Here is a 15,874-nt window from a genome sequence, read left to right as displayed (position 1 = left end):
TTCAAGATGAAAAGACAGCACTCTAATGCCATGCTAAATAAAGATCAGGATACATGATGGAATGAGCTAATGCATATTTAACAATGTTTAAGACTGCTTCAAGCTTTAGGAATAATAATGAGGGGCCACAAAAGGGCACAGGAACGAAATGATGACAGCTGTATGCATTTTTTTTATGAATGCATATCACTATGCATTGCTAATGTGACTGTGAATATACCATATAGATGAAATGCATGGCTACTTTCTCACTTAATGGAGGCATTACTTAATAATGAAGTAATGGAGCCCTATAAAGAATGGATGTTATTCTAGAGATGCCAGTGTTTTAAAAATTTACATGGGTGAAAAAATACTTGGCAGAGCAAGCTGTGTGTCTGTGAGCGGGTACGTGTGGCCAGGAGAGCTTTTCATAGCACAAGTTTCTGCTCTTACAAGTCATTGCTGCTGGTGTCTTCCTTACCCTCTCAAATGCTAAAATATACAAATGAGTCCTATGAGTTTTAGTAGAGAAAAGCTTGCAGCCTTGGAGGTGTTGCTGGTGTGGGGGTTTTATTGTGTTTCATGTGGAATTAGGCAGTGCAAAACAGATTTGCATTTCATTTACAGATGATGACAATCCAGAGAAAATCATAGCAAAACTTAAAGCACTTTCATGGCTGTTGCACTTGGTCCATTAAGATAAGTGGTTGTATGCAGTTGCTTATGTGGAGCTATTGTAATCACATATAGTAATAAAACAAACACACACTACGGTCTCTCACTCTCCCCCCTCCAGCACCTCCGTCAAACTGAAATAAATTAGATTGATTTGAATGCTCAGCCTATCAGGGCATTTTATGCAATAGAGATTGGTCAACTGATATATTCAGAGTAAGCAGTGATTGCAATGTCTCAGAGGAACCTGTCCATGAATGTGGCCTTTTTCCATGGCAACCTCTACACTTTTCTTGTAACTAATCAGATTGAGCCTTGAGGGCTGGCTCCAAGCCTAATGTATTTAGCTCTGCTTCTTCAGGAAGTGTTCTGGATAGCTCTTTTCAGTTTCCTCCCTTGTTACACTTTGGTGGAGCAGGGGACATGCAATGTGCTTTATCTCTGTTGACATGCTGTTTGATCCCTCAGCTCTACAGGACTGTTCATTTGCAGGACGCACACCCCCCTCAATACACATACACAGAGTCTAACACGTTTCATTTCATACTCCCTTGATGGCTTGAGAATGGTGAAGATGAAGTGAGCTTTGGATATGCAGTCAGTGATTGACTTCTACAATTGAAGTTGCACTCAAATGAACTTTAGGCTCTATTCCACATTGCAGATTGCCCTTCCTCCCTACCCATGCTCATCTGCTATGTCAGAAGTAGGAGCAGTTCAGTATGTTGAAGGACTTGCAGAGTCCTTGACCTCAGAAAGGCTCTTTTTCTGTTCTAAACTGGGGCTTTGGTTCTGGTCAATATTTGTCATAAGATCCATGTAAGAGCCGGTGCTCTGTGGCTGCTGCCCAGAGCCATCAGAGGTAGCCACATCAGAGAAAATTTGCAGCACAGGCACTGAGCCTTCAGGAGCCTCCTGCTTCTTAGCATGGAGTCTTGAGACTTTCTGTAAAGAGCTGTCAGCTCAGTGAGTGAGATGAGATTTACTTATGCAGTTAAATTAATCTTTTGATGAAGAGGTGGTGCTGACTGCGTTCTGGCCTTACCCACAACACAACAAATGGATGACACAGTAGCTGGGCAAACAACCAAACAGGACACACAAAGTAGCCCATTCTTACAAAATGGAGCCTTATATTGTGAGACGTAGTGACTACAAAGAGAACAAAAGACATTGTTTCAAGTGGTTATTTGAGAAGAAGCAATTTGGAAGTGTTCACACTAGTGTGATGCTTTAGCCAGAAGGACTATCTTGATACTTTGATGTTTTCAACTAGAGAATTTCTAAGCAAGGATAGGTGATTGGTACTACCACTGAATACAGTGTCAGAAGTGCTGCTTCTAAAATCTCTGGATGCCACAGGCTAGGAAAGCAGTTCCCAAGGAGGCACGAGAATGACCTGTATTCTGGGAAGCATGCCTTATACCAGCAGATTAAAGGAGCTCCATTTAGCTTATCGGAAAGAAGGCTAAGAGGCGATTTAATCACTGCCTATAAGTATTTACTCAAGGAGAAGATATCTGATAGTTGGGGGCTCTTTAATCTGACAGAGAAGTATAATAAGATTTAGCAGTTGGCAGTTGAAGTCTGAAAAGTTCAAGATAGTAAAAAAAAAACACCCCACATTTATTTTTACAGTGAGGATGATTAACCATTAGATGTGCATCACTGCTGGACTTTTAAAATTCTCGATCACTTATGGTCTAACAAAAATGAAACAGCTCTCTAAACAGGTTTTAGAACAACCACTTATTTTTTTGCTACAGGAATATTTGGGTAGAGATGTCTATTTCTCAGTACCTCTTTGTAACATTTGTAAGAATGTTAAGTGTCCGTTTCATCTCATAATTTACTAGTGCTTTACTCCTGCTTCAAAGCATGGGTTAATATTTCATGGATTTTTTAATAATTCTTAGGGTCTGTTCTGCATTGGTAGAAATATGTCTCCCAAATGGTACTAAGGGATCACAAGATGAAGTCTGAGAGGTGCTAAATTGACTGATTGTATTCTTGTTACTTCTTTACTCTTGTTTCCATCTATTTTCACTCTACAGGAAAGGGAAAGAATTCAATATCAATGTTTGAAATCTGATAACAGATAATGGAACAGATGGGGGGCTCACAAAGGAAAACTATATTTATGTTAATATTTTCACTGAGTGATGTGTGCAAAAAGCACAATGGAGTCTACTTGTTTTATTAGGGTGTTCATATTTTTCCTTTTTATCCTTTCACAGAAGCAAATCCAGAGAAATTCAACAGCCGATTTAGAAATAAAATGTTTTATGCAGGGGTGAGTTGTGATTCGTCTTACAGAATGATGCTAACTTAGTTGTTTTAATATTTTCTTAAGTACCTTTCTCCTCACTTTCTCACATTAGGAGTTCATGCCAGTTCATTGTGCCTGTCTCAATTTAAAGCGCACATGTACTGTTTCTGACATGTCTCTGTTGGAAAGTGCCTGAAGCACTCTTGTTTTACAGTGCTTAGTGGGCGAGAGAAATGCTACTCCTTTGGACATAACACTGGTCATGTCTTGCTCCCCCTGCTTCTGGCTCATCAGCTTCTCAACACACTGCTCTGCTTCTTTCAGGGTTTGGGCAGCACATTGATATTGACTTTCCTAGTGAAATTCCCCAAGTATTAGCCTGTATCTTTGTTGCTTTGAGGAATACTCTTGGATGTAGGGTCATGGGGAGTGGAGGGCAGAGATCAGCTATTTGGAGTAATTAATTTTCATATGTGAATATGTAAATAAAATCACCCACTTCTGCATTCAGGAGGTATGTAGACAGTGCTTTATTCTAAAATGCGGTTATTCAGAGAGAAACACTAATTTGATAATGCGTGACACTCTAGATGATGACACTCACCATACCCATGTGCCTTAAACATGGAAACAAATATGTGAGCAAGAATTTGCATTTAAATCCTTGTGTGCCCAAGGATCATCTTTGGTTAACCTCTCAAAAAGAGAAGCATCATGATTGAAAAAAGACAAACCTAAACAAACAAAAAAACCCTGCAACACCAAAACAAAACCAAACCATAGCTCCTGAGAGCAAGAAGAATAGGTTGACCAAAAGGATGGCATTAGCTCTGTGGTGGGATAAGAAAAGAGGGAAGAAATGAAGTGCTGATGACAATTCCTGCACTTATTTCTGTTGCAGGCAGCCTTTACAGACTTTCTGCAAAGAAGCTCAAGAGATTTATCCAAGCATGTTAAAGTTGTGGTAAGTATAAGAAATTGTGTCATAGTACTATGGGAAGAGGGGGGGAATGGAGAGTGAGCGAGGTGAGAGTTTAATGGCTCTGTTACTTTTCAGTTTTGAGCATGACATTTGCAACACATTCCAAGGAAAGTCTTGGGAAAGTTGTTACAAAGCAGCAACACTTCCCTTGTCTGTGGCTCCATTCAGCAATTTCTCTGTGCTCTGTCACTTTGGCTTTGTAGTGTGATGGTACAGACCTGACTCCAAAGATCCAGGAGCTGAAGTTCCAGTGTATAGTGTTTTTAAACATACCCAGGTAAGCTCAAGACAGATGCTTGGAGTTATACAAGGAAAAAAAAAAAAAAAAAAGATGATACCTACAAGTTGTCCTAGATTGGGTGGATGTGCAGGAAGAGTGTTGCTGCTGTGCTGCCTTCTTGAGAGCTAGGTGCTTATAATACTGTTAATTAGCAATATGGAATGGGATCTGAGTTCAGGGTGCAGCTAAACTATCCTTTAAAAAGTTGAAAAACCTGATACAGAGATAGTAGAAAAGTGTGGGGCGGGAAAAAAAGGGCAGGAAAGCAGTAGTGTGTTGGGGGAAGGATCAGTACTTTTCCAGTAAAGGAACACCAAACCACCGAAAGAGGTGCTGTTTTTTTAACAGTTTAGAAGGTGTCCCAAATAGACAACTTTTAAGAATACAGGTATATTTCTATCTCCTGCTCTCTAGAGCAGTAGTCTCCAAACTTTTTTTTATTGTGCAGCCTTATCAGTAAAAAAATTTATGAACACCACCCCAACATATGTATACTTATTTATAAATTATATACATGTATTACTGTACTAATATATTACACACATTGTAAAACATACACAAAAATAGAAATTAAGGATGTGATAAAAATGAAACAAGCACTATTTTAATGTGGGTTTTTTCCTTATTTATTAAAAGTACAAACAATATTTTCTTCGCACACCCTAATTGTTTTGGCAGTTGTAAATTTTTATTGCACACTCTCTGTGGTGCATGCACCGTACTTTGGAGACCACTGCTTTAGACAACCTACTACTTTTCTCCACATGCGGTCCCAAGCGCTTGATCTTTTGAGTCCTGCGCTGCCCTCACTGCAAGCTTCTATTCGACATCACCTCTTCAAAGTTCCCCCTTCTATCACTCTTAGATCACTTTTACATCCATTCTTTAATGGTAGGAAAGATAGATGCCACAGAGGCATCTGCTCCTGCTTCTTATTTCTTACTGCCTTCTCAAGCTATGAAATGATTTGCATTCCTTATGCTGTTAGAACTTCTGAGCGAGCAGGTAGAGAGGAAATGGAGCTCCAAGGCTGGAGTTGCTGCTGCAGCCTCATGCCTGCCTCGCAGAGGGCCCAAGCAGCCTTCTGTCTCAACAGCTCATCTGCAGAAAGCAAAGCAAGTAGGGAGAACAAAGTGCTGCTGCTCTGTTACCTATTTCCTGGTGTTTCCCCATGCAAAGGAACCTGCTAAAAATTATGATGGATATGTTTACGGATGATGTACCAGCTTAGAAACAAGAACAAGATTTTCCCTTTTGTCCAGTCCTTGCCAGCATAACTTTCAATGTTCCCTGAATTTGAATCCTGGAATGGATATCTGGATTACTTCTGGAGGAGAGCAGAACAGGCTAATAGTCAGGCTACTAGTCAGGACCCATCAAGGCAAACTGCTTTCTCAAAGCTTGCTTTCCAAACCTCTTTCTGTAGGTATTGTGCTGGCACAATGCCCTGGGGAAACCCTGGAGATCACAGAGACTTTGAGCCTCAGCGCCATGATGATGGCTACATTGAAGTCATTGGGTTCACCATGGCCTCACTGGTGAGTATATTGCAGGTGCTACCAGACTAGGTGGATTCTGTGGGTGGCATTAGAGAGTGCAAAGTTGTCCTCATTACTGAAGAACCACCATGATTCCACATATTCAGTCCGCTAAGGCCAAAACATGCTCTGCTATTAGGTCTTTAAATGAGAGGGGCAAATTGTTGTTTTCTAATAAAAGAAGTGCAATTTAATTTAAAAAAATGTACCATTTGCAAAATACGGTTAATTTGCAAGATTTTACTGTGGGAATGTTCTATGGTCAAATAATTACTGCTGGTTTTGTTAGCTTTTGTATACTTCAATCTATGGCATAAAAGTTCAAAATTTTTTTGGTAAAACTGGCTACTGGAAACAAATGCGAAATATTATATACAATTAAATGCCCATACAGTTACCATAGGCCCACTAAACATGTGAAAATTTAGTGATAGCTGTGGAAAATTTCGTAATATTTCCGGCACAAATGTTATCTCTCTTTTTATTCGGGCTGGGGACAACAATTTGGCGGTGCACTTTCTGTCAAGGCTGTCCTTAAAGTGATCTAAAGCTGAGTGACTATAAAAGCAGTCTCACTGTAAATACCCTAGTGTCCTACTATCACAGCAGTTAAACACAGTGACAGTCTCTTCAGAGGATGATTAAATGCAGTCAGGGAGTTGGTAGTTATCCCCGTGCTAAAGGCACTGCAGCTTGAATTTAGCGTGGCCAACAGAAGGCAGATATCCGGGCTTTCTGGCAAGTTTGTTTAGGTCAGACTTAAGTCCATACTCTTAGGCCTTTGTTGCTGCTGTGTCTTGTGTGGACTAGGTTAAAGCTAACATGGATAAGCCTGTTTTCACTAAACTCATATGTTTGTTTGTTTGGTTTTTTTTTGCGTGACCTGCCCTCAGTGCGTCTCGCGTTCGGTGAATACTCATGATAATGGCATTTGCTTCCGCAAAGAGAAATTCAGACAAATCTAATCTTCAAAGTAAGCAAAAGGTTGCCTTGATCAGCAATCATTTATTTATAAATCTGGGTTAAGGATTCTTTTTTAATCTTTTTTTTTTTTTCTGATGGATCTAGTGGATTAGGGAAATAATCTACAAGTAAGCAGAATTCAGTTTGTTAGTCTAGAAGATCTTGTGGAATGAACATATTTTACTTCACCCCTGAAGATTTTAGGGTATGTTTCTGAAAATGCTGTCAAAAGTCTATTTAGCATGTACCAACTGGCAGTTTTCAGCTGGAATCTTTTTTGGGTTTGCTGCTAATGTGTCTCCAGCCACTTGCAGTAGCTAGAGTGATCTCAAAGCTACCAACAACTTCAGTTGGGACTGAATTTTTGTAGTAGAGCCCTTTGAGCTGCTGTTTCTCTTTAAAGGAAGCCTAGCTCAGAACTGAGGGTCTACAAGTCTGTCTACATTGGCTGTGATGCTGAGGAACGTTGTAACCCCAGACTGTGTTGATGTAATCCTAACTTGCTCTATACATCTCCCACATGTGCTTGGTCATACCCAAGAAGGTCTGAGAAACCAAGGAAGAGAAGTACTTTATAAGGAGTGTTGTTACGAGTATTATCAACCATTTAATCATTTGATCCATAATATTAAGCACACAGAGCGGGATTTAAGGTCTTGACTTCTATTTAGGCTGCTTTCTGTTAGTGCATTAATACAGGATCTTTTTCTGCATCTGATAGATGAGAGTTAATAGGCACACTGCAAATTAAAAAAAAAAAAAAAATTTATGCCCAAACATGTCTGCTTAGAACTTGAAGGATCTGCTTATTGCCCTCCGTGTTTCATTTCTTTGAACAGAATTTTAAAATGTGATATTTAATTGTTTTTAAGCAAGGTCCTTCTGCTTGTCCTTTTCAGCCTGTCTAGTTGTCTCAAGGTTGAGTTGCTGGGTAAGCTTTCACAATAAGGATTTTAGATTTATCTAATTCACGTTAAGAACCCTATTGTATTCAGGAAGAGGAAATCGTTTTTTTCTTGCAGACATACCCAATTAGGGTTGTTGCTTTAAAGATCAAATAATTAGTATCATTACTGTTAGTGTAAAAACAAACCAGCCAAAACAAATTGAAAACTTTAAGAATAAGTACAGGTATTCATTTGTGCATCATGCACATGTGTGTATACGTATTTGTATGTGTGGGTAATATGCTTGACACATACCGAGGTGATGAGATGTGCAATGCATAAGGTTAGGTATCTGCTTGTTGCCCACCCCTTTTCCTTGTGAAATTTTAAGTTCTGCTTTGCAATTTTGGAGTGAAAATACATTTATTGTGACTTGTTAGAATGCCTTACACATGGAAGGCTGTGTAATGGATGCTGTCAGCAAAACTGCATTTTGGATTTAACTGCCTTAACTATCTGTTCTATGGTGTCTTTTCTTTGTCTTTCCTGTTTGTTTTGGGTTTGTTTTTTTGCTTGTGTTTGTTTGGGTTTGGTTTTGGTTTCTGCTTTTTTCCAGGCTGCTCTCCAGGTGGGTGGTCATGGAGAGAGGTTGCATCAGTGCCGTGAGGTGACACTTTTAACATACAAGTCTATTCCCATGCAAGTGGATGGCGAACCATGTCGATTGGCCCCCTCACTCATTCGAATCTCCTTAAGGAACCAAGCCAACATGGTGCAGAAGAGCAAGAGGAGAACATCCATGCCTTTACTGAATGAGTGAGTTGGATATGTGCACGTCCTAATGCCAGGAGGCCCGCTTGGGGCAGCATATTCAGTCACAGATTTTGCATGTACTGGACTTGCAGCACATTTACAAAAAAAAAAAATAAAAATTCACACCTTCTGAACTCCCTTTCCACCATATTGTAAATACTTACCTGATTTTCTTTTACTCTTTTTATCTTATGGGTTGCCCTCTGTCTTGCTTTTTAGAGAGGTGTGGTATTTTTCAGTTATTTAGAGAGGTTTGCGCAGGCTCAGCAGTGTGCCTCTTGGCTTCTGACAGTTCTGCATATGTATGCCTTTTGCCTTTGAAGTTCTTTTGATTCCTTTTCTCAACTTTATCGATCTGCTTTTTAAGCTCCATTGGAGATCCTGTAACAAATGGCCACAATCAAGAATTACTTAGGACATCTTGTAGCCTCTGTTGTGGGAGCATGCTGCCTGTGACTGTTTATGGAGAAGGAACTGGAGGCCCAGAAAGGGCTGTTTGCACTTTGTAGGGAATCCTGCTCCAGTATAAAAACCCAAATGAGAAATTAGTAGTCTAAAGACAAATAGAAAAAACCCTAAGATAACTGGAAAACAGGAACATGCAAAGAAGGAAAGACAAGACTAACCTTCCTTTTAATAATAAAACTTCTATTGTAAGCACTGCATCAATATTTTAAAACAAAACAAAAAGTATGGAATTTTGACCTGTGAAAATGCCCGTCCAATAAAATAATTTAGATTATTTTGTAGAACTGATTATTGTACTTCTCATATAGGAGGCCTTCATTGCTGCTAAAATGAGTGACATAGTAAGTGCCTTTGCTGTTTTACATCAAGTATTCTTAAAGTGAAGGAAACCAGCCTGTCCCTTCTACAAAGATACCGACCTAAAAGCCTAAAGTTATCAAGGATCCACATTTCATTCAATCATCCAATGTCCATGCACTGAGGATTTCATTTTTCTGGGGAGGTGGGTGGGGGATTTTGCTGTTGCAGCTGTAATGGTAAGGGAAGGTTTATGAAGAGATGTAATATCTTTCATTAGTCTAAACTCACATAACTGGAAAAAACAGACAAGGTTTCAGGCACACCTTTTCTCTTCAGATATCTTAAAGGTTGTCTGTGTCTTTCACCTGTATCATCTAGTGGAAGATATTGCTTCACTTCAAACTTTGAGTCCAGCCGTTTAGAGCTTCTTGTCATCCGCTGTTGTCAATCTGTTCGTGTAATCAAAGCCTCTCTGGTTACTTTCAACATCTTCCTGTTCAATTTAGCACTCTGTGTTCTCTTACTGAAACTAATGCTTTAAGCTTCAGTAGAAGCCCATATCTGTAATGTGCAATTTCTATTTGCCTGGAAAATACATAAGGTATACTCATCTCTCTTGAGCAGTGAAGAATAGCAGACTCTTGCCTGTAGGCAGCGATGCCTGATTTCATCCAACCACAACTTGATTGTTTGCGCAAGCTAGAATTGAGCAGCGAGCAATCCTGGGGCATCTTTTTCTACACTGAGGGAGGATAATGCAAATGTAAAATGGAAATTCCTGGTATTTTGATCTGATAATTAGCATGATTAGGCTTGGATTTTGAGATCTGAATTTAAACTGTGGTATAGAAATACAGTTTCATAATATATGCCAGTTGTCAAGAGGATCTTGTTTGTAGTTTAGCTTGATTTCAATGTGCTATGGTAGACTACATTGCTGACCATCCTTTGATTTGGCTGAGATATTTACAGACCTGTGTCTTGGGAAAATCAAAATGGTCTGTCAGGGACTCTAGTCTCAGCCTCGTATCAGAAATGGTGTGTGTATATATTTATATCTACATGTATACTTGTATCTTTGTATGTGTATGTACTTTGCTTTCAATTATTGAAGGGGAATGAGAGAGAGGAACTGAATCTCCTGGAATGATAAAAAGTAAATGGTACATTAAAGGTTAAGCTCTAGAAAGCATTTAGTATTGTAAGAAGTTCAATCAGTATGATGCTGATTTGCAGTATTTCACAAGAGAGAAAACTTTCAATTAAATATGTTTATCTACATTTCTTAACTTGATATCTGGAGTATATCTCCCTATACTATTGAAATATCACAGAAAGCCTTATATTCCATCAAACACAATAGATTGTTCTCTTATGTGACTGTCATCTGAATGTTAGATGTGTGAGATAAGTAAGTGGTTCTGGAGCTATCCCACTAATTGTTAGACAGCTGTTCTTCAGCTGCTTGCCAGGAAAGTGATTAAAAAAATTATGTGTCATCACAGTAACACAGAGTTGCTATTATTGTCGGTTTTGATGATATTGCTAGATAAGGAGAGCAGTAGGAATGCTCTTTGGAGTTTTAGCTAGTCCAGTGTCATAAGTAGAAAAAGACTCAATTTTAACAAGTCTTACACTGTGTTTCTGTTTTCTTACTCTGTTCTCCTTTGCTTTGGATGTTTTAAGGAGAGGGGGTTTAGAGAGGATAGTGAGTTTGTCATTTGCCTTATGGATGCGCTTGAGTGAGGGAATAATAGTATTTTAAAATTGAAGAGCTCATATGTAATAGCTGAGTGAGAAGAACAGAGATTTCATGCTTCTCACTTGGGAGCAGAAGCGCTTTAGAAATATGATTCTTTACTGACTGTAAGAGTTGCCCATCTTTGTGATTGCAACTGTTCTCCTTCAAAACCTGTAGACGCTCTGAGAGGTCGCTGGTATATGAGAAAAGGGGATCTGACCTTGTTTGACCTGTTTTTTCCCTCCATTTTCTCACTCTTGTTCTTCCAGCACCTTCTAATTGTACCAGAAACTGCCCCTTCTGGTTCTATACAGACCTTCAACTCTGAAATTCCTATATGTTGAGAGTCCTTGTTTTATTTGTTACTGAATAATTTACCTTTTTTCAAAGTGTGGGGAAAAATTCAGCAGCGCTTTTGACAGTGTAGAAGGTCCTAGTCTTTTATAGTCTTAGAAAAAAAACCAAACCAACAAAACAAAAAAAAAAAAACCAAAAGGTCGGCCACGGAATCAAATAAAGGAATAAAAATCCAGTGTTTCTGCGGGGCTGCTTAAACTGAAGGAGCCTCCCTTCCCTGCTGATAGCAGCAGCATGAAAAACTTCATCCAAGCTGCTAGAGAACAAGTAAATATAATGTGCTGCATTTTGTCACAGCTGGGCAAATTACTGGCAATTAATATTTTATTCGGTTATTTCATCTTTCACTGCTGAATTGCCTACAAACAAATTTCTCAGTATATGAATTGTGCTGAACTATTTATGGACTAGTTGCTGCAACTAGTGATCTTTCTCCTCACTATTCATCAAGCATTAATTTTTTAAATACTTGCTTTTGGAAAATTGAGCTGGCTTGATGTGACATACACATATGAGTTCTCTTGAGTAGGTGACAATGACATCTTTATAGTTTGTACTCTTCTGATAACTTTAAAATTTTGAGTTGAAGCATAGTGGAGGAAAGTTACTTGGTGAATACAGTTACAGTGCTTCTTATTTGTTTCTCATTTGTTCAAATGTAAAAGGCAGGCATAATCTCTTCCTCATCCTACAATGTATTGCTCTAGAATGGAGATAAGTAACAATCCAGTAAAGTGTTTCAAGCCAGAAACAACTTCGTAGGTGCAAGGAATATACAGGATAGGGTGATGCTGTTCACCCTTGGGTATGGATTGAAACAAGGCAGATAGATAGTGGAACTGTGGGGGGGAAAAAAAGGTGGGTTTCTTTTCTTCTCATGTGTCTCTTCTCTTTGTATCAGCAAAAGCAAATTTTTGCTACAGCCACATCATCAGACTTCAGTTTTTCTGCAAAACAGTGAATTACATTCTTATTCCCCTTCCCTTAAAAGACTTGCTAGCTAAGTTCTCATTCCTATTCTCCACTATTGATCATGGTAACATGTAAAAGAGACAACATATAGCTTAGTTTTCTATGATCAAGCCAAGAATATGGTTCTTGTGAGATATAAACAAAATGTCTATGGAATAAGAAGAGAAGCTGTGGTTCAATTTTCCAGGAGTCACTTTATGATTAGAAACTACAGTTTAGTATGCTGCTCAGTACATCTCAGTTGATGATCACTCAAAACCTCAAAAGATGGTATTTTGCTTTCACTGGCTTTTAGTTTGGGTTGAGGAAGAATGTCCTGCATGATGGAAGAGAAAGAAGAGGGAAGAACTCATAGATAAAACATATTCCGTACCCTTTAGAGAAAGAAAGGGTCCATCTGAGTATAAACACTAAAAGAGAGTCAGTCTTGGGGGTCATTATATATAAAATGCATGTTTCCCTAAGGTACGTGAAAGAAGAATGGAGGCAGCAATTTGTCATTGTGGATACAAAATCTCCAGTAAGGGTATTTTTTTTTTTTTTTCTTAAATGTTAACTAAAGTTGGCCAACCTTTGGAGACAATTCCATCCATTCAGATCTTGGCTTTGCATTTCTGGATCTGCTTCCAAAGTCTGCTGCCTTGAAACTTTTCAGTGTCTGTGGAACAAATCCTGGGGCTCCTCACCTTCCTTGTATAGTCATGTGCCTAGCTTGTCATTGGTCCTCCTCACTTATGTCTTTTAGAAAACTCCTGTGTGCCATGTAGCAGTGATTTTTCTCCATTTGCATGTCTTCTGTTGCTCTTGGCTTCCTAGTGTGAACTTGGAGCTCTGCATGTCTCTTCATTCAACTTTTATGTGACACATTCATTTTGTTTCTGTTTAAATGTTGTATGTCTTTCTCTTTCTTTCTTCTCTTCCACACTCTCTCTCTCTCATCCCCTCTGCCTTTTTCCTTGTCTGTCCACATTGTGTGCTGCCTTTCTCCTGGCCACTCATTTCCTGCTGCCTTATAGTATCCATAAAGTGCAGTCTGCCGACTTGAGGAGAGTCTCAGCTCCCCCCGATTCCTTCACTGTGTGAGTATCTGGCTTTTATCTACTTTCAAAGTTCCATAGTCTCTTGCTGTTACCATGTGTGTCATTCAGCCAGGAGACGGGGTAGTAAAATCCAGTGACAGATGGGAAGCGTAAGCTCAGGTGACAGCATGGCAGGCATAGGGCAGTGGCCTCACCAGCAAAGGCACACTTCCACAGTACCCAACTAAGGTGAACAGGGCATGTCTGGTGATGGTGACCAGGTTCAGTTAAGAGTCCAGGTCACCAGACAAATCCATAGCAACAGGCAGGTCTTGAAGTTAAGTGCCAGGCACCATCCCTGGAAACAGTTGAGATGAGAGCTTTCCATCCTTTGGTTTTGATCAAAAACATACTATGAACAAACTCAGCCATAAGCTGTATGTCCAATAGAGCTGATCTCTCAGCCATACCTCCAGATAGAGCTTATTGAAACAGGAAACTATTCCCCCAGAGGAGCGGTGCGACACTGGCTGCAGCTGCATTGAAGATTGAGCCAAACTCCCCTGCTCCTTGGCAATATATTGATTGTCAGCAACTCCACTGTACTAACTTTCCAGATAGTAGCTAAATTATTCAAGAGCCTTAAGTCTTTTTTTAAAATGTGGTGAATTGGCACTTAAAAGTACTTGTACTGTTGTACCATTGTAAGTTGGTATCTTCTAATTCATCCTGTTTATGGAAACATGCCATATTATGTAAACCTTGGTGTGTCCACAATTAAAACAAACAAACAAAACCCCCTAAATTCTCAAACAAAAACCCAAAATGCATGTTAATATATGTCAACTCAGGCAGTGTTGTTTGTCTCCAGAAATGCTTTTTACTATTCAGTGAAAAAAGACATATTTTGCTTTGTGTCAACATCCCTTTTGTGTTCTTGCTTTGCCACTCTTATGATGGACATCTTTTCAAACACATTAGGACTATCAAAGAAACAAATTTGAAATATATGTTGGAAAATCACAAATTTCAGAGCTATAAATCCAGGTATTCAGAGCAGAAACTTGATTCCAAGAAAGATTCCTATTATATCATAGAAGAAAGTCAATGGTATATGCTAAAAAAACCCAATGCACCAACACTTTTCTGTTCTAAAGACTGAGCACGTGCAATAGATGGCATATAAAATGTTGAATAAAACAAGAGTTATTTGGGAAAACTGACTGAATAATTTTAAAAGCAAATTTTAGTTTTTAGAAAAGAGCCTGTGGGTCCTGGTGGACACCCAGTTGACTATGAGCCAGCAACGTACACTTGTGGCAAAGAAGGCTAATGGTATCCTGGGCTGCATTAGGAGCGTTGCCAGCGTGTCAAGTGAGGTGATCCTTAATTTCTAGTAAGCACTGGTGAGGCACCAGCTGGAGTGCTGTGTGCAGTTCTGGGCTCTCTGCTGCAAGAGAGATACGGAACTATTGGGGAGAGGCCATTGAAGGGTGATGAAGGCTACTGAGGAGCATTCCTTCCATGAGGAAAGGCTGAGAGGGCTGGGTCTGTTTAGCGTGGGGAAGAGAAGGCTCAGGTGTGATTTCGTCAGTGTCTATAGGTATCTCAAGGAAGGGTCTAAAGAAGACTGAGCCAAGTTCTTTTCAGGGGTGCCCAGTGACAGGACAAGAGGCAATGGGCACTAACCGAAACACAGGAGTTCTCTCTGAAGATCAGGAAAAATGTTTTTACTGTACAGATGACTGAGCACTGGCACAGGTTGCCCAGAGAGGTTGTGGAGTCTTCATCCTTGGAGATATTCAACAGCTCCCTGGACATTGTCCTAGGTGGCCCCTGCTGGAGGAGGGGCTTGGACCAGATGACCTCCAGAGGTCTCTTCCAACCTCAATCGTTCTGTGATTCTTTTTTTTTTCAGAAAGCTGCAAGTTCCTCATTATTATTTTGCAAACGAGGAAAGATTTCCAATTCAGTGTGCTTTATTCCTGGATCATATTTGCTGTACTCTGCTAAGGAACAGAAAGTAATACAAGTAACTTTTCTCACTGATGCAGTATCTAAGCAAGCCTCTAGAAAAAAGGTTGAGATAAGCCTTATTGCTTACACAGAAAAATAAGTAAGCTGTGGGTCTGGGAGAGTGGGTATTGCTTCCAAGTTGAGGGATGTCCCTTGGAAATGACCTCCAAGTTTTGATAGTTCATTTAAATGGCTCATTTGATATCAGCTGTCAGGATAAGGCAGGGAGAGAGAGGCTTGTGAGCCCCAAACTAATTTGTAAGTCAAAGATGTTCTGTATCTTAAAATCTGTAAAAATAGATTAAACATGCTGCTGCACTGTGGCTGCCAATTAATGCGTCTGGCAAATTAAAATAGGAACCCATGAGGTATTAGGGAAATTTGATTTGGAATGTGATTGCTTTGAGATTCTAATGTTCTTTTTTTTTTCTTTCTTTTTTTTTTTTTTTTTGAACAACATAAAGAGCTTCACTTCCAGTTAGTGCTGAACAGCAGGGCAGATCCTGATGAGACCTGGTGATGGATACAGCCTGTCTTAAGATAAATTTCAGGTTTTCTGCAGCAGGGGAATTTGGGGCAGCCAAAAATTATCAGGCACATATGGTCTTTTTT

The 15,874-nt window shown here is 39.5% G+C and overlaps 1 protein-coding gene across 11 annotated transcripts in view; it reads left to right on the top strand.

The window, feature by feature from the left end:
- DGKI (diacylglycerol kinase iota) overlaps window positions 1-15,874 on the top strand; it is a 217,565-nt gene that overhangs the window by 120,358 nt on the left and 81,333 nt on the right. For all 11 annotated transcript variants that reach the window (XM_063319739.1, XM_063319703.1, XM_063319729.1 and 8 more), the window contains 5 exons: window positions 2,895-2,950; window positions 3,828-3,890; window positions 4,112-4,185; window positions 5,615-5,726; window positions 8,193-8,392. In XM_063319739.1, coding sequence (XP_063175809.1) covers window positions 2,895-2,950; window positions 3,828-3,890; window positions 4,112-4,185; window positions 5,615-5,726; window positions 8,193-8,392 — 505 coding nt within the window. The remainder of the gene's footprint in view (window positions 1-2,894; window positions 2,951-3,827; window positions 3,891-4,111; window positions 4,186-5,614; window positions 5,727-8,192; window positions 8,393-15,874) is intronic.

The sequence above is a fragment of the Chroicocephalus ridibundus genome, chromosome 1 (genome assembly GCF_963924245.1).
Source record: "Chroicocephalus ridibundus chromosome 1, bChrRid1.1, whole genome shotgun sequence".
Lineage (NCBI taxonomy): Eukaryota > Metazoa > Chordata > Aves > Charadriiformes > Laridae > Chroicocephalus > Chroicocephalus ridibundus.
This window is presented reverse-complemented; position numbering and strand designations above follow the sequence as displayed.